Source organism: Ochotona princeps, chromosome 12 (genome assembly GCF_030435755.1).
Source record: "Ochotona princeps isolate mOchPri1 chromosome 12, mOchPri1.hap1, whole genome shotgun sequence".
Lineage (NCBI taxonomy): Eukaryota > Metazoa > Chordata > Mammalia > Lagomorpha > Ochotonidae > Ochotona > Ochotona princeps.
Window position 1 is genome coordinate 8,245,226 of NC_080843.1, and position 22,737 is coordinate 8,267,962.

The window sequence follows — 22,737 nt, forward strand, 5'->3', positions numbered from 1 at the left end:
CTAACTTGCAGATGGAATCTTCTGGGTCTTTTTGGTCCCTATATCAGAAAAGAAAAGAAATTATTATAATTATTTATGGATATACTATTGGCCCAGATTCTTTGGAGCTTTCATCATCATCTCTGTCTTGTCTTCTAAATTAACACTGCTTCCAGCTGTAGGGCCATAGCAAGGAGACAGGCATGTGGCTGGAGGGGGCCACACAGGTGATCACCGTCTGACTCGGTATTTTGAAACTCTTTTGGGTGTGAACTCAAACAAAAGTGATGTGGCTGCCACAGTCCAACTATTTGTGTGGGAAATACCATATTAAACTGTTATAACTATTATATTTGATTCTGAATATGGCAATTGTGGGCGTGAACATTCACCCAGGATCACCCAATTTGTGAATATCTGGGTCCTGTTGCCAAAGGGTTCAACAGCTCCTTCATTCATCGTAACAGGCACGTTTAGAAAGCAGATTGAGATGAGTGACTTCTCAGATTTTTAGATGAGCACATTATCTCCTTGTGAGTGGACAGACAGGAAGCAAAGCAGTGATCAGAGCGCTGCTTTGTGAACCAGGAAGAAGAGTGTGGGGAGGGCTTTTTGATTCCAGTGTGCAGAGGTATAGACCATCTGTCACATGCCTTCTACAGACACACTCTACTGAACACACTCATTTTTTAGCCTGAATTCTGGATACTGCAGAGATTGTGTTGGGGACAAGGGACATGTGTCCCTATCCTCAATCTGAGAAGCAATGGGGGATAGTGACAGGGAAACACTTTTGCTTCACTGTTGACCATTCTGATACATTTAAGAAACATCCAAGAGACACACTGAATACAGACTACAATGGCAGAGACATTTTCTCACAAATACATGCGGAATTACAGAAGTTGAGTGGTGCTGAGCTAGATGAAGGGGCTTAGAGGAGAATGACTTGAAGGAGGGCACCTGAGTCCAATGGGAAAGCAAATGTTTTCTCTGGGTGCTTTTCTGGCTGCTGGGAGTCCACTGTGACTCAGGCATTGCGTAAGTGAGAATGGTGAGCTGTAAAAAGAAGCAGGGGCCAGCAGGCAAAATTCTTTGGATGCAATGGGGGAATCTCGGCTGAACTTGAACTGTGGTTATGCAACAAGGTGGAGGAATCCACCATGGTGGGAGGGTTTGGGGAGGGGTGGGGAGAACCCAAGTACCTATGAAACTGTGTCACATAATACAATGTAATTAATGAATTAAAAATAATAAATAATTTTTAAAAAAAGAAAGTTCATTAACCACAAGTACAAAAAAGATCTTAAATGAGAAGTGATAAAAAAATAAATAAACAAGAAGACTAATCAGAAAGTTAAAAAAAAATTCTTTGGATGGCACTAAGTGTTTGAAATTACCCTGATGGCATTTATGCCACAGTCACATAACCATGCCTGCGTACTGGCTTCAGCTGCATGAAGAGGAGCGCACCTGGAGGACAGGTGTTTTACAGACAGGAGGGTCGCCCCTGGAAGTAGGTGGTAACCCGAACCTGTATGAGGAAGTACAGATTACTCAGTAGAGGTGGCATACAGAGGAGGGCATTTGGTTACTGGTAGAAGTAGGAAGTGAGCCAAAGCAGGAGTCGAGGCTGTCACTTAGGTGTCTGAATTACCCTCGGAGTACTGAGAATGCAGGCGTAAAAGGAAGCGGGAAATTTGTTTGCCTTTGATGGATGGATGCTGGTCATATGTTCTATGAGGTGTCTGGTAGACATGTATGACACAGTTTTGAAAGAGAAAAAGGTTGATGATTGAGTGGAGGATCTGGATGAAAATACCACAAAGAGACAAAATCAGCATACATAGAGTAATGCCAGCTCTTGGAGAACCTGAGGTCAGCTAGGGCAGAGTGATTCCCTTTGCGAAAACAAATGGATGGTGTGTCAGGGAGGAAGCACGCAGCAGAAGTCACAGCACGAGTGGCGGGAGCAGAAGAAGCTCCTGGCCTAGCCTTCAGATTGGTTCATTTCTGGACATTGTGACCACTTGGGGAGTGAACCAGCAAATGGAAGATCTTTTTCTCAGTGTTTCTCCTTCTCTATGTAAATCTGCATTTCTAATCCAAATAAATAAATATTTTTAAAAAAAACCTATTCTGAGGCCAGCATTGTGGCATCAGTGGCCAAGCTGCTGCCTCTAACCCTGCCATCCCACATGGGTGTGCTTCCTGTGCCAATTTTCTAGTAACGCTCCTAAGAAAGCAATGGACAATGGCCCACGTTCTTGAGTTCCTACTGCCCCATAGGAGACCTGGATGAAGCTCTTGGCTTACGCCTAGCCTAGCCCTGGGTGTTGCAACCATTTCAAGTGTAAGAAAGCAGAAGAAAGATCTCTACATGTCTTTCTTTTCCTTCCTCTCTCCCTCACTCCTTTCCTCCTCTCTCTCTCAACTCTTTCGTATATATAAAATAAATCTTTGAAAAAATATTAAAGCCCTAAAATTTCTCATTGCTGGTATTTGTGAATTAATTAGACAGAGGGTGTTTGTGATTCTAAAGTTGAGGTCACTAGAGCGGACCCTGGTCCTACATGAGCAGTGACCTTGTGAGAAGAAGAGACACAGCCCCAGAGAAGCACACCTTGTGGTGACCAAGACAAGAGAGTTGGCTGATGCATCTACAAGGGACAGCCAGAACCACAGTGTCACCAAAGAAGAGGAGACCATGGAATAGACCCATAGATACCCAGAACCTCCGAAGGCACTTACTCTACTGACTTGTTAATCTCAGACAAGCCCTAACTGTAGAGTAAGACATTTCTGTTGTTTCAAGCCATTTGGCATTTGGTCTACTAGGGCAGCCCTAAGGAACTAATATAGTTTTTCAACTTTGTTCTCTATAAAAAGAAATGAACCTGCTCTCTGTCATCAAGAACCTGGGAAGTTACCCCACTGAAAGCTGGGGACCATAGAGAACTATGAACACCCTCCTAAAATTCCAGGCCATCCAGCAGCCCAGAGCAACTTTCTTTGCATTTGAAGTCATTTATTCTATGCCTAGGCAAGGAAATCCCATAATGATAACCTTTATCTGTAGCAAACTTGTAGGCAAAAGGGTTTCTTTGTAACCATCCAAATTTCCATTCCACACAGGACTCAGCTGAACTACATCGCTTGACAGAAGTTTGTTCTGGAAATCTTTTTTTTTTTTTTTAAAGATTTTATTGTTATTGGAAAGTCGGATATACAGAGAGGAGGAGAGACAGAGAGGAAGATCTTCCATCCGATGATTCACTCCCCAAGTGAGCCGCAACGGGCCGGTGCGCGCCGATCCAAAGCTGAACCAGGAGCCTTTTCCAGATCTCCCATGTGCGTGCAGGGGTCCCAAGGCTTTGGGCGGTCCTTGACTGCTTTCCCAGGCCACAAGCAGGGAGCTGGATGGGAAGTGGAGCTGCCGGGATAAGAACTGGTGCCCATATGGGATCCCGGCGCGTTCAAGGCTAGGACTTTAGCCGCTAGGCCCCGCCGCCAGGCCCTGTTCTGGAAATCTTACTCTGCTTCATCCCTTTTGCCTCAGGGACATTTTGTTGTTAGCTGTGGACTTTCTCAACATTGAATATACATGAAACTGCATGACTGTGACAGCTGAAGTTTACTTTGGTGTGTTGTGGGTTGTACCATTCCTAAGCATGCTAGTTCATAGTTACTAGGGTATTTCAAAAGATTTTTGTGTACGAGTAAAATTACAAAGTGAGCTTACGTTGGTGTAAGAACATTGGAAATCCCTGCCTGGTAGTTTTCATGATATGGATTGCCATGAATTTGTTGAAGATGCTTCACACTTTTATTGTTTCTTGCTCATTGCTCTGCTAAGTAACTCCATAAATGAACAAAATCAAAGTGAGGTTTCAAGGGAAAATGTGCATGAATTAGGAGAGAAAAATCAAACTTCAACTCCACCCAAGCGCTTCCCACTGCTCAGCATGGATGTTGTTTTTATTTTACTTACTTTGCTCAAGAGGACAGAATTTTTAAGGACAGTGAGGACTTACTGCACAATGTAATTAAAACACAGCAAGGATGATCATGAAGTACAACCTAAGAGTTCTTTCCCCACTCCTTTTGTGACAGGCAGCAGGAAACTCAGTTGTTAAAGTTCTAAGAAAACAGTGTGACAGTTGTTTCAGTTTTATGCAGCATCTGACAGATGCTGAATCACAAAGAGGCACTTTCATAGCTGCGTTAAGAGATGGTGAGGAGTTAGCCCAGTGATTTTTACCTGTGTGGATCTAAACACTAACATGAACACATTGGCAATATTGTCACTACCTCCGTCCTTGTTGGGTTTGGTTTATACAACCTGCCTTATTGTTTATTTTAAGAAGCTGATAAACCTTTCCAAACCCCTTGGTTACAGAAGAGTGAGTCAGTTCCTGAAAGAAGGTGACATCTTCTTGAGACTGGGGAGGATGAGAGCCATGTAATCATGCCCAAGTAAGCCTTGAGGAATCTGCAGGAGAGTCAGCCAGAACATGCTGCAGCTTTCAGAGACTGTAGGGAAGATTCCCTTCTGGATTGATAGCTGCAGGATCCCTCCTTCCTGTGACTGCAAGAGCAGCTCTCAGTGGCTCCTGTGAAAGATGGGAGAGGCACACGGAAGCAGCTCTAACAGAGACACTGGAACTGCAGAAGGATGTAGCAGAATGGCGCGTGGAGGCCAGCACTCGCTACATGGTAACAGTCCTTGGCTGTGGAAGACTACCTAGAAACTCTTACAAATAAGTGAGTCACTCTAGCTGTGTGTGGACCCACTCAGCAAAGGCCATGAACGTCAGTAATCAGGCCTAGACCAAGACCATTCTAAAAAAGGGATCAGCCTGAAATGTCATGGCTTCATTGGATCCTATTTTCTCTCCTTGACTGGACCCAAAGAAGGAAATGTAGACCTGTGGTCAAGACCACAAGTCACACTGCTGTTCCTAGGCTAGGAGTTAGAGATTGTTGGAATCCAATATGAGGCTTAACTACACTGGACTGTGTTGGACTAAAGCTAACCCAGAAAGTCATGCAATATATTCAGTAATTGTGACTAGCGCTTTTCCTTTGTTCCTGGTCCAGCCTTCTAGCCCCGTGGAGGAGTGATGTTTTCGTTCTTGGTCTTTCCTTATGTTCTTGGTGCACTGGCTCAGTGCTAGGTCAGGAGTAGATGACTGCTAAATAGTGTGTGCTCTGGTTTGTAGAGTGACTTGGATTGTGTCTATGAACTGAGAAACATAAATGTGAGCTGTGTGTTTGATGGTTTCCCAATTTCCATGTATTTCATTTTAATATGTTGATGAATGGAAATTTTCATGTTGCAGCCAATAAACTCTTTTATTGGGATCTACAAAATTTCACAGTTTTATTAGTCAGCTGCAGCATACTCAAGAATCATGCATGGAAATGCATGCTTGTGGAGTTGCCAGAAAAGGAATTACTGAAGAGGACGGAGCATTGCTGGGTCCAAAACCCCAAAGCAGAATTTGTATTTTCCTAACCTCTAAGTTAAAGTGTTGTATTTCTGTGATAGTAGCATTACCAACATAGCATTATATGAAAGCACTTCAAAAATATATGGAAAATGGAGTTAAAAGACATTGATTTAATGCAAAATTTTATAATCTGTGCATAATTTTTTCGTAACTGTGCATAATTTTTTTCATAACATACGTTTTCCATTAACTTTTTGAAGATCCCATGTGGACAGCAAGATACAACAGGTAGTGCTTGCTTCGGCAGCACATATACTAAAGATACAACAGGTAAGGAAATTAATATGAAATCATTTTGCACTGTCAGAAATAGAAGAAACAGCTAAGCAGAGGGACTTGCTCAAATGAAGTCCTTGGAACAGGAGCGTCAGCAAGAACAGACCTTGTTTTAAGCTAGATATGCATATGCATTCATAGGTGTGGATCTGTGCTTATGTCAGACACACACATATATAGAGAAGTTAACATTTGCAAAACCAAGTGTGTGTGTGTGTGTGTGTATTTGCAGAGTCCGTGGGTTTGAGCTCATACGTCTGCTGCCCACCTCTTTTGGCTGAGGGAGGTGAGCAGCACATGAGCTCCTCTAATTTGTTGTTTCACTTTCTCTGTTCGTGTTTCAGTTACCTGCAGCCAATTATGGTCTGAAAGTGTTAGAGAATTCCAGAAGCAAAGAGTTCTGAGCAACGTGATGGAATCTCACATCATCCCATCCCATCCCACCCAGAACCTGACTTAGGCCTTTGTCCAGTGTATCCATGCTGTATAAGCTACCCACCCATTAGTCATTCAATCTACTATCTTAGCGCTTTGTTGAAGTCTCTATTGTTTTACTTAATAATAATTCCTAACTGCAAAGTAGTGGTGTTGGCAACTTGGATACATAAAAAAAAAAGGAAAGCTCTAAAATGCTTCCATTGACGTGAACATACAATACATAGTGTGAGAGAAAAATCACAGTCACACACTTTCACAACATTGCATTGTTAAAATTGTCCTATTTTATTATTTACCTCTTATTGTGCCTAATTATAAATTTCATCATAGGTATGTGTATATAAGAAAACTGTCTCTATGGGATTCTGTACTATTGTCTAGTATATGTATTATACATGTGTCATAGATATGTATTGTATTTCAAGCATGTGTCCCCATGGATAAAGGAGAGGATTAGCATTGACTAGTAAGAACAAGAAGGCCTAGTCCTAAGATTTAGTACTAAGATGTAGCAAAAGTGCTAAAGAAAGTTAATGGAGAAGAGAAGGAGAAGGAGGAAGGGGAAGACAGGAAGAGGAAGTGTGTTCACAGACTAAGCCAAAGGACCCCATGTGTTAAGTCAGACTGTTTTGAGCAACAAACCAAGTAAGCATAGCTCTGGATTATCACCGCCCCCAAAGTATGCCCACAGATCAGTACTTATATAAGTACATCAGTGAATGTATAAATGGAGAAGAATCGTTCCTTCTCAAAGAATAATTTCAAATAATAAACATGGAAAAATAGAAATAACACAATAAATAATGGACATGGAAAATTTCCCTTTGAACACTAGAATCACTACAGACAAGAGCTAATTAATGATAAAATTAGTGCTTAAAACATTACAGAGAGGGCTCGGCACGGCAGTCTAGTGGCTGAAATCCTTGCTTTGCACACACCGGAATCCCATGTGGGCACCAGTTCTAATCCCAGTGGCCCCGCTTCCCATCCAGCTCCCCGCTTGTGGCCTGGGAAAGCAATCGAGGACAGCCCAAAGCGAGCTTTGGGACCCTGCACCTGCATGGGAGATCTGGAAGAAGCTCCTGGCTTCTAGCTTCAGACTGGCTCAGCTCTGGCTATTGCACCTACTTGGGGAGTGAATCATTGATGGAAGATCTTTCTCTCTGTCTCTGACCCATTTTGATCATAAGTCCCCTCGCATGATGAGATTAGTCATAGTTCTATGGTATTCTCTGTTAAGAACCCATGGTTGATGAGAAAACATCAAGAATTCCACGCTGCAGAATACTCTACAAAATACCCAACTGGTTCTCCTCATAGTGATCAAAGTCATTAAAACAAGGAAATTTTGAGAAATTGCACAGCCAAGAAGAACATAGAAGCAAGTTGGAATTTGGAGAGTGGTTTGGCAGATGGAACTAACTTGGCCCCTCCCTGTCTGCCTCCTCTGCTCTCCTCACTCCCTTTCTCCCCCATTAATTAATACGTTTAAAAATGCAGCAGCAGCGAAGCACAATGTGATGTCCTAGAAGGGTTGCTGGAACAGAAGGAAGGCTTTCATGTAAAAACCCTAAAATCCCAATTTCTGCACTGTAGTTCAAAGTGTTAGACCAAGGTTAATTTCTTAGTGATGCTAAGAAATCTATGGTTGTGTAAAATAGCAGCCTAAGAAAAATCTAGGTCAAGGGTATTCAAGAACTCTGCACCATGTTTGCAACTCTCGTGTAGCTCTAAAATTACTTTGAAATAAGGTAGATTCATGTACTAGAATAAGATTGTCCTACAGTAAGCTCTGAATTCAATGTGTAAATTGGCTGGTATGCTACCTTGTTCATAGACTCACTTCTCTATGGAGGTATAGATCTTAAGTATGTTGGGTGTTTTGGATATTTTTAAGGTTTATTTTTATTCGAAAGGCAAAGTTACAGAGAGAAGGAGAGACAGAGTAAGCTCTTTTCTTTCGCTTGTTCACTTCCCAAGTGGTTACTATGGCTGGAGCTGAGCCAATCTGAAGCCAGAAGCCAGGTGCTTCCTCTTGATCTCCTATGTGGGTGCAGGGTCCCAAGGATGGACCATCCTCCACTGCTTTCCCAAGCCATAAGGAAAGAGCTGGATCAAAACTTGTGCAGCTGGGATATGAACTGGTGCCTGTATGGGATGCCAGTGCCTCAAGTGGAGGTTTATCCTACTAAGCCATGGCGTTGGCCCCTATATCCTAAGTACATAGTATAGAATTATCAGTTGCCTCATTTTGTCTTTAAAAGTTAGGAACACACACTTTATCCATAACTTCCCCCTTTTTAATTTTCAATAGAAAACCTAGTGTCATTTGGCATGTCTCCTTTTCCATCTTCCTCAGTAGCAGAGCTTAGAGGAAATACAGGGAATCACTGCACAGCTGATTCAACACAGCAGAACCTCTAGGAAGACAGTGACAGAGCAATGAGAAATGCTAGCCATCATCGCCTTCAGCCTGTTAGAGGGGCCAGAGCTGCCACTGCCTTGTTGGCTCATCTCATCACCATTGTTCTGTGACTGGTGTGTTCTGAGTACCATGGGAGACCACGGGGCTGTCAGGAGTCCTGGTGGGCCATACTTACTTATTTGTCGTGGAGGAAAGATGGTGAACGGTGGGAAGCCACCATTTAAGGCCCTGAGCACCAGGGTTGAGTCAATGCACTTGTTCAGGGAAGATGTACCCAGTTCTGACAAGGCCAATGTGTCTAACTAGCAATAAGGTGGAGAAATGAAGGTGGAGAAAGAAATCACCAGCAGAACATGGTAGAAGTGTGGGGACATCTGTTTGAAAATGCTGTGGAGACAAGGCAACCTTAAAGGGGTTTTAGGAGCACAGGGCCTACAATCAGAAAGATGAAGATCAACTTTCACTTGTGCCACATCGAGCTGTGTGACTTTGGGCGGCTGATGGAAGCCCCTTGCATCCCAGCATTCTCATCTGTAACACAGCTCAGTGGTACCTACATCCGGAAGCTGCTTTGAAGATTCAGTAGCATCAGCATGCAGAGGGCCGAGTGTGACATCCAACATACACATCACACATTTATTATATCTGGTACCAGTCACTGGCTGTCTGTGCAACACTCCTAGGTGAGGCTGAGGGCAGGTGCATCGCAGGCAGGGGGCTAGCATAAGAAATCATGAGTAATACAGAGTGAGGGGAGCCACAGACTTCTAATGTTACAGCATTCTCAGAGCACGAGAATTGTCTTTTATAAGTAAGCATCATGCTTTGCATTAGAACAGAATAGTATTTCCTTTTTCAGTGTCTGAAGAACAAATTTCAGGGGGCAAGACTGTGAGTGAAACCCAGAGATTTGCAGAGAGAAAACCTGAGAGAGTAAGCCATCACTGGTTTTAGCACTGGGAGAAATGCTGGGAGAGACGTGAAACTGCGCTGGAAAGCTATGTGGATGTTGCTAAGACAGGAGACCGGAAGTGGTGACGGGACTGGAAGTGTTTACCTCTGTCCGTCTTCATGTGCATTCTTACAACCAAGTCTGTAAATGCTGCACCAGTGCAGAGTGATGAAGCCGGAGCCGGGGAGAGTGGGAGCCCAGGCCAGCCAACCGGGGAGGGTGTTCAGAGCCCACGTGTGCCGTCACCACACAGCCCCCCGTGCTTAGAGGAGATTGTTGTCCCTTGGCTGTTGCAGTCACTGTGACAGAATGATGGCTTGGGCTTTCCAGCACATGCCCCCCTGAGGAGTTCAAATGTCAGGCAATATGTTATCTCACGTCTATGTCTGGCATTTACAGAAGACAGTGAAGCCCCCCATCTTCTGTTTGAGAAGGCTGGCATCCTGAGTGCTTGAGCAATTATCAAACCGGATGAAGATTTCAATCTACGTCATCTTATTGCATGCAGGAATTTTCTTAGGCTGTGTATTTCTCTTTCATGTGGCCTTTTTTCTTCTGTGAGTTACTAAATGTCACCCTGTAGCATGAACCAAGTATCTGCTTCACATGACCTCGAATATGATTTTAATCTCAAGTAAGGTGAAAAATATATTTAAAAATATTTAAACAATCATTTTTGAATCAAAAATGTGCATTTCTCTGTAATTCATCACAGTCCCTAAGGAAACACCCATGTCTGCATTGAATAACATGCAAGAGGCATAAAGGAAAATGCAGAGCTTTAGGGCATAAGTAGGGAAACCATGAAACAGGAATTTTATTCATCACTACTGTCTCTAAGAAGTAATTCCATTAATGGCAATTTTAGGGGAAGTAATATAAGAAAAGTGCATTTACTCATCATAATTAGATATTCTAGTTTTTAATCATTTTTAAAACTTTTATTTGAGAGTTTAGCATGATGGCTCAATAGCTTAATTCTCACCTTATAAGCACTGGGATCCCACATAGGTGCTGGTTCATGCTCCACTTCCAGTCCATCTCCCTACTTGTAGCCTGGGAAAGCAGAGGAGGATGGAACAAATCCTCGGGACCCTGCAGCCATGTGGGAGATCTGAAGAAGCTCCTGGCTCCTGGCTTTGGATTGGCTCAGTTCTGGCCATTGCAACCATTTGGGAAGTGAACCAGCAGATGAACTGTCTATCTCTCCTTCTTTCCATAAATCTGATCTTTTCAAATAAAAATAAATAAATCATTTAAAAAATAAAACACTTATTTGAGCAGCAGACAGAAAGCTCCTCCTGTCCATTGCTTCACCTTCGAAATGTGCACACCAACTGGAGATGGGCCAGGACAGAAGCCTGTGGCTGGGCAGCTGCCTGAGCCTCCCGTGTGGGTGGCAGGACACAGGTGGCTAAGTCAGCACTACTGCCTCCTGGGGTCTGCACTGACAGGAGCCAGAGCTTGGAGTGAAACGTACACGCTCCAGTGTGCAGCAGGGGCTACTGATGCCCACACTCCTGCTCGGAGTGCCTCGGATCACATCCTTGCTCAGCTTCCTGGCGCTCCCCGCCAGTGCCCAGCCCAGGAGCTGGTAGATGATGGCTCAAGTTCTTGGATCCTTGTCACCCGGGTCAGTGACCTGGAAGCAGTTCCTGGCACTTTCTTCAATGTGAATGACTGTTGCAGAATCTGAAAAGTGAAACATGTTGGTGCTTTCCACCACTCACCCTTTTTCTCTTACATTCTCTCCCTCTGTCTTTTTCTCTCCTGCCTTTCAAATAAAAAGGAAAAAATAAACTAGATTAAATACCTGCTGCTGAATACTGTTATTTTTCTCTTGATAATTTGTTACAGTTGTCCCCTACCTTATCTTCGCTGTACCAAGTACCCTTGTGAAGGACATTTAAAACATGTAAGAGTTCAAAATTGTGCTGAGGGACCCAGCATATTAGCCTAGTGGCTAAAGTCCTTGCTTTGCATGCACCGGAATCCCATGTGGGCATCAGTTCTAATTCCAGTGGCCCCGCTTCCCATCCAGCTCCCCACTTGTAGCCTGGGAAAGCAGTTGAGGACGGCCCAAAGCCTTGGGACCTTGCACCTGCATGGGAGATCTGGAAGAAGCTCCTGGCTCCTGGCTTTGGATTGGCTCAACTCTGGCCGTTGCAGCTGCTTGGGGAGTGTATCATCGGATAGAAGATCTTCCTCTCTGTCTCTCCTCCTCTCTCTATATCTGACGTTCCAATAAAAATAAAATAAATCTTAACAAAATCATGCTGAGATAAGAACAGGGAAGTAACCATGCCATACATATTTGTGGAGTGTCAGAAGGTAGAGTGAGTGCGGAGCCCTCTACTTCCAAGCCAGCGAGCACAGAACAGCCACATCTGCCCGTTTGACAGCTCCGCTCCCCGTCTAGCTGCCTCCCCACTCGTGAGAGGGGTGTGCTTTGGAATAAGTGAGTCACAGATGGAGTTTTCTGAGAGATGTCGAGACCAGCACCACGCGCTCAGAGTCTGCTAATGCGAAATGACTTTGAATATTTCTGATGCCAGCTTTCCATATAAAAAAATGTGCTTTTTATGACTCATCAGCTAAACAATAAATGAATCGGTCAGTTTACAAAGATGATGTAAACTGAGAGTCTAAGTAAAGAAATCTCCATTGTCTTTGGAAATATTGGATTTATTTAAGATTTTTTTCAGAAAGTCTTGGGGGTGAAGGAGGAATTAGTGACTTAAATGCTTTCCAATGAAAGCCCTTGGGAAGGCACGCATTGCTCTGTGTGCAGTCAGGTGAGCACTCCCAGTCCCTAACAACAACAAGAACAAGAAGTGTGCCGCCATTCCAAGAGCCCGCAGAGCTAGCACAGGCTTGATGGAACTCTTTCCCAAGTCTGCATGCTTTTAACATTGTTGGCTTTTACAGAAATCACACCCGAAAAATTACCAAAAAAACCATTTTTTTTTTCACTTAATACAATCCTTCAATTCAGTGGTGTGTCACAGCATTGAGGAAGAAACTGAGACAGGATACAGCCTGTCTGCACAGAAGTAAGCCGAGGTTAAAGCAAGCAATGGGCAGAGCAGGATGTGGACCATGCCAGGTGCGCGCAGGGCAGCTACGGGCTCTCAGCCTCCCGTGCCCACTGGTATCAGCCGGGCAGACACATAGACTGACAATGGCACTGGCCTCAGAGGATTCCTGTACAGTCCTAGGTTTGAAATTTGTTTCTTTGATTCTAAATTCCTTTTTGCAAATGTGCAGGTATTTTTCTTTGTCATTTCCCAGCCTGGGAATCCATTAGAAAGCTGTCATCTGATCCATCACTTACACTCACACTTCATGCCCCATTAAGGAGATTCTATACAGTAGGCTTTTCAAGTTGAAGAATAAAATCTTCCTGCCTTCAAGATTCCCTGCCTTCAAGAATCATGATCTTTGAAATATGTTTTAAATGGACATTTACAATTGTAATTACTCCAGTTAGAAGGTCTCCTTTGGGGAGAGGGAAGTGATGTTCTAAACCCATATCCATTTCTTGTGATCCAAATGAGTCGCTCATTTGCATTAAAGTAAATTTTATCTCGGGGACATAGGGGGTGTCCTCTGCATTTTGGATGAAAGGTCAGATGTAATCTTATTAAATTTTAAAGGAACTTCATAGTGGCTTCAAAGTCCATGAAGTGCTTTTATTAATGTTGATTTCCTCTGCCTGTCCTGCCCTTTCCAGTAGAAGTCCACACACCCTCTCACGCCCCCTTTCTTTTTTCGTTCGTTTGTTGCCTTGGCTAGAATTGTGGACTGCGCAGGGAGATGTAATCAAGGTGATGGTGACCAATGGTGGTGGAGTGACAATTCAGTGAGTTTCCTCAGCTACACCATCTGCCGCATGTTAACACCCTCTTCTGGCCTGGCTCTCACTGAAGTCTGACAAACTGGCACATCTAGCACCCAGGCCAAGACTGTGCCACAACCACTGCCTCTTGTCACCATCCCACCCACTCTGGGCCGACCACTTTGCTGACTCATGCACATAGACCTGTGCTGCAGGTGTATTTTGCTTAATACCTGTGGATCCCAGCAGTGTGTTACAGGATACTCTTGTGTCTTGTCTAGCTCCCTCCACTCAGTGTCATGTAGGGAAATTCACCTGCATGCTATGCTGAGTTGTAGTTTGCTCCTTTGAATGGTTAAGTCAACCAATACCGACGGGTACATGGGCTGTTTCCAGCTTGGTCCTCTAGCTCGTGGTGCTGCTCTGGGCAGGTGAGAGTTTGGCTGTGGTGTAGATGTCACCCATATTCAAGAGGTATGTACTGCAGAGGGATTTGCAGGGCCTTTGAGTGTGTGTGTTGCTGCTGCTTATCTGGGAATAGTGAAGAGAACTTGGGAACTGCTATTCAGCAAGAAGCCTAGTAGTAGCCAGGGACCAGCTTTGTGGCACAGGGCAATAACGCCAGCACCTGTGCCACAGCGGCTTCATTTCTGGTCCAGCCCTCTGCTAATGAGACTGGGAAGGCAGTGGAAGACTGGGAAGGGGCCCACATGCTTGTGCTCCTGCCATCAATATAGGAGATCCAGATAGGGTTCCGAGCTTCTGGTTGTGGCTGAGCCCAACTCTAGCCTTTGCAACCAGTTGGGAGTGAACCAGCAGATGGGAATTCCCTTGTTCCCTCGACTGTCTCTCTGTCTTTCAAACAAAATAAATAAATCTTCTAGAGAAAAAGGAACGTGTATTTGGCAAGTGAATCAGCAGTTGAAAACTTCTTTGTTCTGTGTGCCAATTAAATAAATTAAAAATATAAAAATTATGAACACATGTAAGTAAAGTATTTCTTTAAATAGTGGTTGCGTATATATGCTAGATGTTATTTTCTAGAATAATTGATCTAATACACCCTACCATATCCCCAGTGCTTCTTTACAAAATTTTATACAACTGAATATACTCTGAACAGCCCTGAATTCATCAACGGCAAACATCAGTTCAGGTTACAATATCATAGATTATGGTTTGGCTTACTCTGTAGTCCACATCCATACCCTTGTGCCAGGAAAAAGTGAAAACTTTATGCTTATCTGTCTGTCCTTTAGGGTATACTTCAAGTCTTTTATTTTATAGTTGTCTGCTAGGGAATTCAGATCTGCCACCTGATCCATTCAATGATTCAGTGAGCATTTTCTTAGCTGACTTTCTGTTGAGTACAAGTGTAGTGTCAGGCACAGAGGATGGATATTGAATAAAAACCCATCTAGTCTTAATGGTCAGAGTTTCTGAGGAAATAGGGTTGTGTAGTTCTAGAGGCCACATGGTGTCATTTCCAATGACAATGTGTGCAGGAGAGTTAATAGTGTGCCTCAAGTTCCTGATCCAGAAGCTCAGTGGGAGGCCATTGGAAGCAGCATCTTTACTGAGGGAACTGGGGTGAGGCTTAAATCCAGTGATCCATGCCCATGTAAGAAAAAGCAGAGGCAATCCAGACCCAAAGACACAGTGCTGGGAAGAGACCTGGCAGAGAGCCAGGGAGAGGCCTGGGCAGATTCCTCCTGGCAGCCTTGATAGGGAGCAGGGCCCAGCAGACACCTTGGCTTTGGACTGACACCTCCAGGAGGCTGGAAGAACCCATTGCCGTTGTTCTGAGCTGCCAGTCTAGTGCAGCTGTCACAGAAATCCAATATATGTGTGTTAGGTTAGTCTGTGAGGAAGTGCCACTAACTGCTGTGCCCCTCACAAGCAAGGGTAGGACTTAGTTCAACCTGTCGTGTCGGAAAAATCTTAATCAGACTTTCTCTGAGGAACTAGAACTGCCATCTGGAGAGTCAGTAGTTAGTGAAGTTCACGGACAGATGAGCCTCCAGCAGAGGACACGCTAGGTACAAAGGCCCTGAGAGAGGGCTTCCAGAAACTTTGAGCCCCCAGTGAAAAAATGTGACTGGATCCTAGTGGAAGAGCTCTGGCGAGCTGAGGCCTCACTTACAGGGAGGGATGAAAACCAGGCCTCAGATCCCAGGCTGAGGACTTGGGTTTTTAAGAGACACGAATGCCGCGTACTGACCACATGATAGAAGACAGATTAGAAGCAGCTCAAATAGGTAGGGAAAACCTGACAGGTGCAGAAAGCTGGGTGGCCTCCTGGCCTGTGGAGGCACTGTGGGGATGCAAGGATTCTGGAAGGAGCTCCATGCTTTCCTTTTGCTGACGTGTCCCAGCTCATGCTTTGTGTCTGTCAGAAGGCATGGAATTCTCATAACATCTCTGTACCAGACCTCATGCATTGAGAGCACTCATGTCATTGGACATACTCATGCACAGCCACTGTACTGCTTGGAAAGTCTGCTGGAGAAGCAGTGGTATCTGTTCTCTCTGCTCCTTCCTCTGCACTCCCAAACGTCCCATACCTGTGTCCGCTGGAGTAAGCCGTATCTTTTACTGTCATTGGCAGTTTCTAGAGCCATCCCCTGCTCACAGTGCAGAGACTTAGCTGTCTGTTCATCCCAGAACTGAGCATGGCACATAGCCTATGGGATTTGAATTATGATGACAATGTTAATGTGTAAGCAAATGGATGGACCAATGCAGTTAATTACTTGTTAATTATTCCCGCTGTGTCTTCTCTGGCTGTTTTTGGTCTGATGCAGCAAAGTGCCTTACTTTTTCTATTCTGCCTCGAGTGAACTGCCTCTCTGCCTGTGTTGCGTGCCACTGACCTAGTCCCAGCTCTGATGCACTAGGAGAAGCCAAACCTTTTTTTACGTGTGAAGCCACCCTCCTCACTGCCCACACCACTTGGAAATGGAGGACTCTAGCCATGGGATACCCTCTTGGAAGAGAGGACGACCCAGGAGGGCAGTGCCTCCTCCCCTAAACGAGGTTCTTATCTGAGACACACAGCCACAGGCCACCCACCTCATGAAGCAAGCAGCTGGCTGCTGTGCAATGTTTCTGTCATACAACACAGAAGTGTTAGAGCAGTTTCTGCCACAAAATGAGAAAAACAGAAATTAGATGTATACTTTCACCTGAGCCCCAGACCCAGCTGTGCAGTGGGTCCATCCATGGCATGGAAATTGGGGTGTCCCCCAATTCTGCACTCACATGCTCTTTCTCCCTTCTGCATGGAAGGGAGGACTTCCTGCTTTCCTTCCTGCTATCAAAGCGCTCTCTCTCTCATTCACCTACCTCGGTGCTCTCTTTTCTACCACGTCAGAGCAAGTTGTAATGACGCAGAACAAGCCTACCCAGACAGTGGGCCCTGAGCCAACGGCCTTTGAGTCTGCTGGTGCAAGGAAGGGAGTCAGTGCTGGAGTTCAGCCTGGGAAGGTGGAGCAGAGCAGGTGCGGGGAGGCTCTGTGGAACCTGGGAGAGATCTGAGATCAGGCGGCTGGCGAGCAGAGCCAAAGAGCCCCGTCTGCTCCTGCAAGGGAACACACAGAGGACGCATGAAGGATGGCGATTCTGCCAAATGGCCCCGGATTTCTCATATGAATCCTTAGCTTCCCTGAAGGCCATTCCGTAGACACGCAATTGCATGGTAATAAGTAAACCCATGGGTTCACTCATTTGGCCATTTCTCCCAGATGTCATATGGCGTTTAAACTTGACCATACCAAGACTACTTAGCCATCAAAGAGAATGCTGTGTGGACTGAATGTTGTTTTTATTTTGAGCTTTTCATTAAGCTCACATGAGTTATTTCCTTGGTAGTTGTTGCTCTTGCTAAAATTTCCCCCTTGGCATGATTCTGCAGCTTATATTTTCACCTTTGATTCTTTCGGTTTCTAGTTCTAGCACAATATGTGTAAGGCATTTTTAGTGTTGAGTGGTAGAAAGTTAGCTATGCAAATGAAATATGAAATGAATAGGAAGTTGTGTTTGGGAATTAAAGATTTCTGATTGTTTACTTGGTGGTTGATTGGTCAAGTTTTAGTTTTGCGTTTTTCCCCTCATAACTCAAAAGTTTTCTTATATCAAGCTCTGTGTAGCACAGCACATGCGGCGTCACAAGTGTGTTTGCTGGTCCTTTGCTGCCCTCTACTGATTCCTTATGGAATTATGGTTCAGTTCTAACAGGACTATTCTAAAAATTGTCTGATACTGTAGGTTCCACCTTTTCATTCCTGCTTCATTTTTTTCTTCTTCTTTAGCTGAAGCAAAGTGAAGCAAATGCAGATACAAAAGAAAAGCTCCCTTTGCGCCTAAGGATCTTTGAAAAGTTTCCAAACAGACCACAGATGGTGAAAATCTCAAAGCTTCCTTCCGACTTCACAGTTCCTAAGATCAGGTATTGAGGTTGCCTTGAATTGTATAACTACCCTACACTGTAAAATAATCATGTGGGTCTGAGTCAGCCCCCGTTTCGGACTCACGTGGGTGTGTTCCCATTGTTCAATCACTGCTTGTGTTACTACTCTCCTTCTCCGTGCTGGCACCACGGACCCCATTGGAGCAATACGTTCGAGCAGAGGCCTTTTGCAGAGAGAAGTCAGCTCCCTGAACAGTATCCCTCTGGGGTGGGGTGCCTGGGGCTCTGGCATCGTGGTAGGTTTGGGATGTTGAGGCCAGGGGAGGATGAAAGGGCTGTTGAGCCAACACAGACTCACCACCAGCCACATCTCTCCTGAGCAGCCATGACCAATCAGAGCAGGAGTGCACCTTCCACGCTTCCCAGAGGAGCCGTGGTTGAATTTTCCACTAGTTTTTCCCTGCAGCTGTGCAAATGCATGAAAGAAGCTATAGAGCATCTGTTTTTTCATAATTCAAAGGAATTCTATTTGTAGCATAACATGTTATAAATAGAATATTACAGGTTTTTTAAATTAAGAATAATTCTGGAAGCCCCAGTGTAGAAGATGGAATCTGTTGCTGTAATATTTGAAATTGAGTTAAGCATAGGCTTGCATTTCTGATTTTTACAAAAGCCAAATAGTTAAGTCTGATTATTTGCAAGGCTACTGCTTGAATTTTCACTTTGTTTTAGGGATCAAATGGAGGGGTTTTGTAGGTAAGGGAAACCTTTAAATAGAAAGTGATCTCAAGGATTTTTATGAAGAATGGAAATTTGGAGACGCGCTAATCCTTCCAGCTCTCACGGGGAGAAAATGCATCTTTTACCAGAGCCAAATGGAAAACTGAACAGTGCTGCTGCGGAGTTCTCTCGGGGCTGCTGGGGTTCAGTTGTTGCAGTGAACAGGGGTCACTGTGGAGCCGGGCAACCTCCTCTCAGCTCAGTGATTTGGGAACTCGAATTGCACGCCCCCTCGGTGTGCACCGTCTCGTTCTCCGTGGTCCCTTGTCTGCTCTGGCGTAGCTCAGGCAAAGGTGTCGTTGCACGCTGCCTTCCCGTGCTCACTGTCACCGATGATGCCCGTGTGTGTGTGTGTGTGTGTGACCATGCATTCATTTGCCCAGGGAGAGCTTCATGAAGCAGTTCATCGATCGCCAGCAACAGGATGGCTGCTGTCTCTTTCGAATTCTGCCTTCGACCTCCTCTTCCTCGTGCGATCACCCCAAGCGTGCAGCCATCGAGGACAACAAATACATCGATCAGAAAGTAAGCACATGAGCCGTTTGGTACACGTGTGTGTCTCACAGCCAAAAACCATGGCACTGTTTAGTGGTCCTGGAACCCGTGGTCTTACAAGAATAAGGAAGAGAATTATTTTACCATAATAAGAAATCCAGAGCCTGACATTTTTCATTTGTTTTGGAGATTTATTTGTTTGCTTGTTTCTTGAAAGGCAGAGGGATCAGCGGACAGGGAGGCCTCTGCCACACAGTGGTTCATTCCCCAGAAGCCCGCAAGCCAGGTTCACTTCATCCAGCCCTTCCACGTGGCTGGCACCGGCTCATTCCCCTGCCTTCCAGGTGCACCAGCGCACAGCTGGATTATAACCGCGGCAGCCAAGAGTAAAACCTGCACTCCAGTACGGGATGCCAGTTTCATCAGCGGCAGCTGAGCCTACTGCACCACATTGTCAGTCCCAAAGTACAATTTTTATATTTATGATTTGCAGCATTGATTTGTTGCTGCAAGTCAGCCATTGGGCCATGCCACAGGGCAACCACGTCACTTTGGATGCTCTGAGAACCTCCCAGAGTGCATCCCCTAAAGCCCATCCACCTGCAAGGGACCAGGCTTTACAGAACTATTGTATCAGGGATGACAACTCTAGCAGCTTGCTCTCAAAGCTGTCCATAAACTCCGTTTACGGGGCTCTGAGTGTGTGGCAGAAGTTACCACTAGGTGTGTGCCTCATTCGTGTTCTGCTTGGCCTATTTCTTTATCATTTGCAAAGTAGGTAGGACAGTATTTTTTCTTAGATTCCAAAGTCAAATATCTACTGGGAATCACATGCATATATATGAAACAAACTTAGTTAACAGTTTCATAGAATTTTACATTTCCATTGGCTAATGCTGAAAATGACTCAAGGCATAAGATGTGTTGTAGCACAAGTAAACACAAGCACACATTTGTATTTCTGCCGTCAGGCTGCCCTGGTAGCTAGGAACCACATAATGACACTTGAGTGAAAGCTGAACTACAGATGCAACAGCAGTCCACAACATCCTGTCGCCTGGTGGCATCAGTGCTGGGTCGTCCCAGTGGCTGCATGGCAGAAGCGCCCTGCAGCGCATTTCTCAGAATTGACCCCTGTTGTCAAGTGACATGTGACTCTGTGTCCATTCTGTCACGTCATCAGTTCGGTGGTCTCATAGGTCAGAAAAATGACAGATGACAGAGTTTGTAAGACTGAACCTTAGAGCTTGCAACAGCATGACATTTACTTACATTATTTCATGTTCAAATCCCAGTTCCTCTTTAGTTCCACAAGTCATTACTGCTCTAGTCTTAATGCTTGTAATGAAACCTGCTTTTCTCTCTCATCATCATCATCATCATTACCATGCAAGACCCTTTCTCCTCCCCCAACCCTCCTCACCCCTCTCCTTTTACTTTCTCCCTCTTCAGTGAAACACCCCACATCTCTCCTCTATTTCTCCCCAAAATCCGAGGTTCGCTGCGGTTTAGTCATTTTGTCGTAGGTGATCCTCATGATGTTTTTCCTTAGAATACATTTCTCCTTTCTCAGGACTTTCACTTTTTTTTTCGCTCAACTACAGCTGTTACTGCCCTGTCTTACACGACTGAGGGCTAAAGATGACAAATCTGGTGCCAATATCACTTGGTATTTGTGCTCATTTGAAAGTAACAGCATTTTTGTTGGGTTGCTTTAGCATGCAGGCTGCTTTGAGGAAGCTTGCAAGGCTCTTCGTGTGTCTCTGGAGTTGGGAAACCTTCCCTGGACACCCGGGTTCCATCTTCTCAGCGCCGCTCTAGCCGGGAGTCTGCTCTGTGGCTGTCTAAGGAAGTTTCCGGTTGTTATCTGTTTAATTACTACTTCTCCACTTTAGGATCTCCCATTTTGCTCTTCCCTTTAAGATCCCCGTCTCTGTGTGTCTTTGCTCTCCATTTTGAGATGTTTTCCAGACTTGGTGTTCCACTAAGACCAGCCTTCTACACTTTCAGTGACAAATGATGGTCTACAGGCATTCGTTCCTCTTAACTCCTTAAAGGCATTTCCTTTCAACTGGGAAGCAAACACATCACCTCTCCAGTTTCAATTCCCCCAGTGTGGTACCACGGCGTGGGAGTGAAGGGTTACTTGCAGGTAGATGAGCAGATGGCATGAGCGTGATTGGAAGCTGCATTGAGCGGTTTTCACTTTGTCTTGTGTCCTGGTCTGTTTTCAGAGTCTGTCAGAGCACCCAACATTGGGTGATTTGCTGAGGATAGACGTTTATTTGACTCACACTTCTAGAAGCTTCAAGCTCAAGTGCAGGGCAGCCTTATCTGCTGAGCTTCACATGAGGCTGTCCTGTGGACTCCAGCATGGCAGAGGCCGTCGCTGGGTGGGAGAGCAAAGCAGCCATCCAGAGCCACTACCTGGAAAACCTGTGAATCCCTGAATTACCCTTCGTCCCACGCCCACTCACCAATCATCTCCAAAGAGCCCACCCCAAATACCATCAACAGATGAACTAGAGAGCTCGGCTTGCAAAGCAGGCTGTGAGCTAGTGGTGGGTGGAACTCCACTCTGGCCTCTGCTGTGACCCCCAGCAGAAGGACCAAGTAGCAAAACCCCAGTGACTGTATCCTGTGGGACACACTGACAGGAGCTATCAAACCCTGAAAGTTTGTTTTTTCTCTGTTAAAGGAAATGTAGCATTTCTCTTAATTTTTGGACTAAATGTTTTGGTTTGTTGAAGGAATAAAAAATAAAAAGAATCTTGGAAGGTGCTTGTTTGGGGGAGTCTAAGAAGAAGCTTGGACTTACCTTTTTTAAAAGAAAAAGATATATTTTGTTTTATTTTGAAGGTCAGAATTAGAGAGAGAGGGGAAGATCTCCCATCCACTGGGTCACTCCCTAAATAGCCACAATGGCCAGAGCTGGACCAGTCCGAAGCTGGGAGCCTGGAGCTTCTTCCAGGTCTCTCATGTGCGTGCAGGAGCCCAAGGATTTGGGTCATCTTCTGCTTCTTTCCCAGGCCATGAACAGGGTGCTGGACTGGGAAGTAGAGCAGCTGGGACAATTCCCAGCACCCATTTGGAATGGCAGCACTGCAGGTGGAGGGTTTTCCTGTTACAGCACTGTGCAAGCCCGTCTTGCCTTTCTGCATGCTTCAAACTTCTCCTACAATCCCTGGTAGAGCCAGCTCCGGGGAAACTAAAATGCCATATCTGCTTTCTCCAAAGTCTGAATTTGCTGTGACTACTTTTAATCTCCTCATTTAATGATTATGTGTAACTGAATGAAAGATAAAAATTGCAGTTACATGCTGTGATTTTACACATGAACCTCCTAAAAATGGAATGAAGGAGCTTGGTAGTACCCAAATCGCTCAGTGTTCAGAAAAGTTGAGAATGTGAGAATGTTGTAAAGACTGTGGTTAGTTCCCGTCAACAGCAGGAAACACTGCAAATGATGGCTGGTCACCCTTCCTTCTGTGGTCACACGGTTGGCCATTTATACATAACCACAGATGGGATAGTATTAGCTATCCCCGGTATATGGATATCTCAGAAACTCACGGGAAAAAAAATTGAAGACAAGTTTGTTTAGATGCAAATGTTTTTTGACGTCTA

General features: G+C 44.9%; 1 protein-coding gene across 2 annotated transcripts in view; it reads left to right on the forward strand.

Annotated features, from left to right (window-relative positions):
* NALCN (sodium leak channel, non-selective) overlaps nt 1-22,737 on the forward strand; it is a 258,521-nt gene that overhangs the window by 165,016 nt on the left and 70,768 nt on the right. For both annotated transcript variants that reach the window (XM_004577371.4, XM_058670621.1), the window contains 2 exons: nt 17,735-17,871; nt 18,999-19,140. In XM_004577371.4, coding sequence (XP_004577428.2) covers nt 17,735-17,871; nt 18,999-19,140 — 279 coding nt within the window. The remainder of the gene's footprint in view (nt 1-17,734; nt 17,872-18,998; nt 19,141-22,737) is intronic.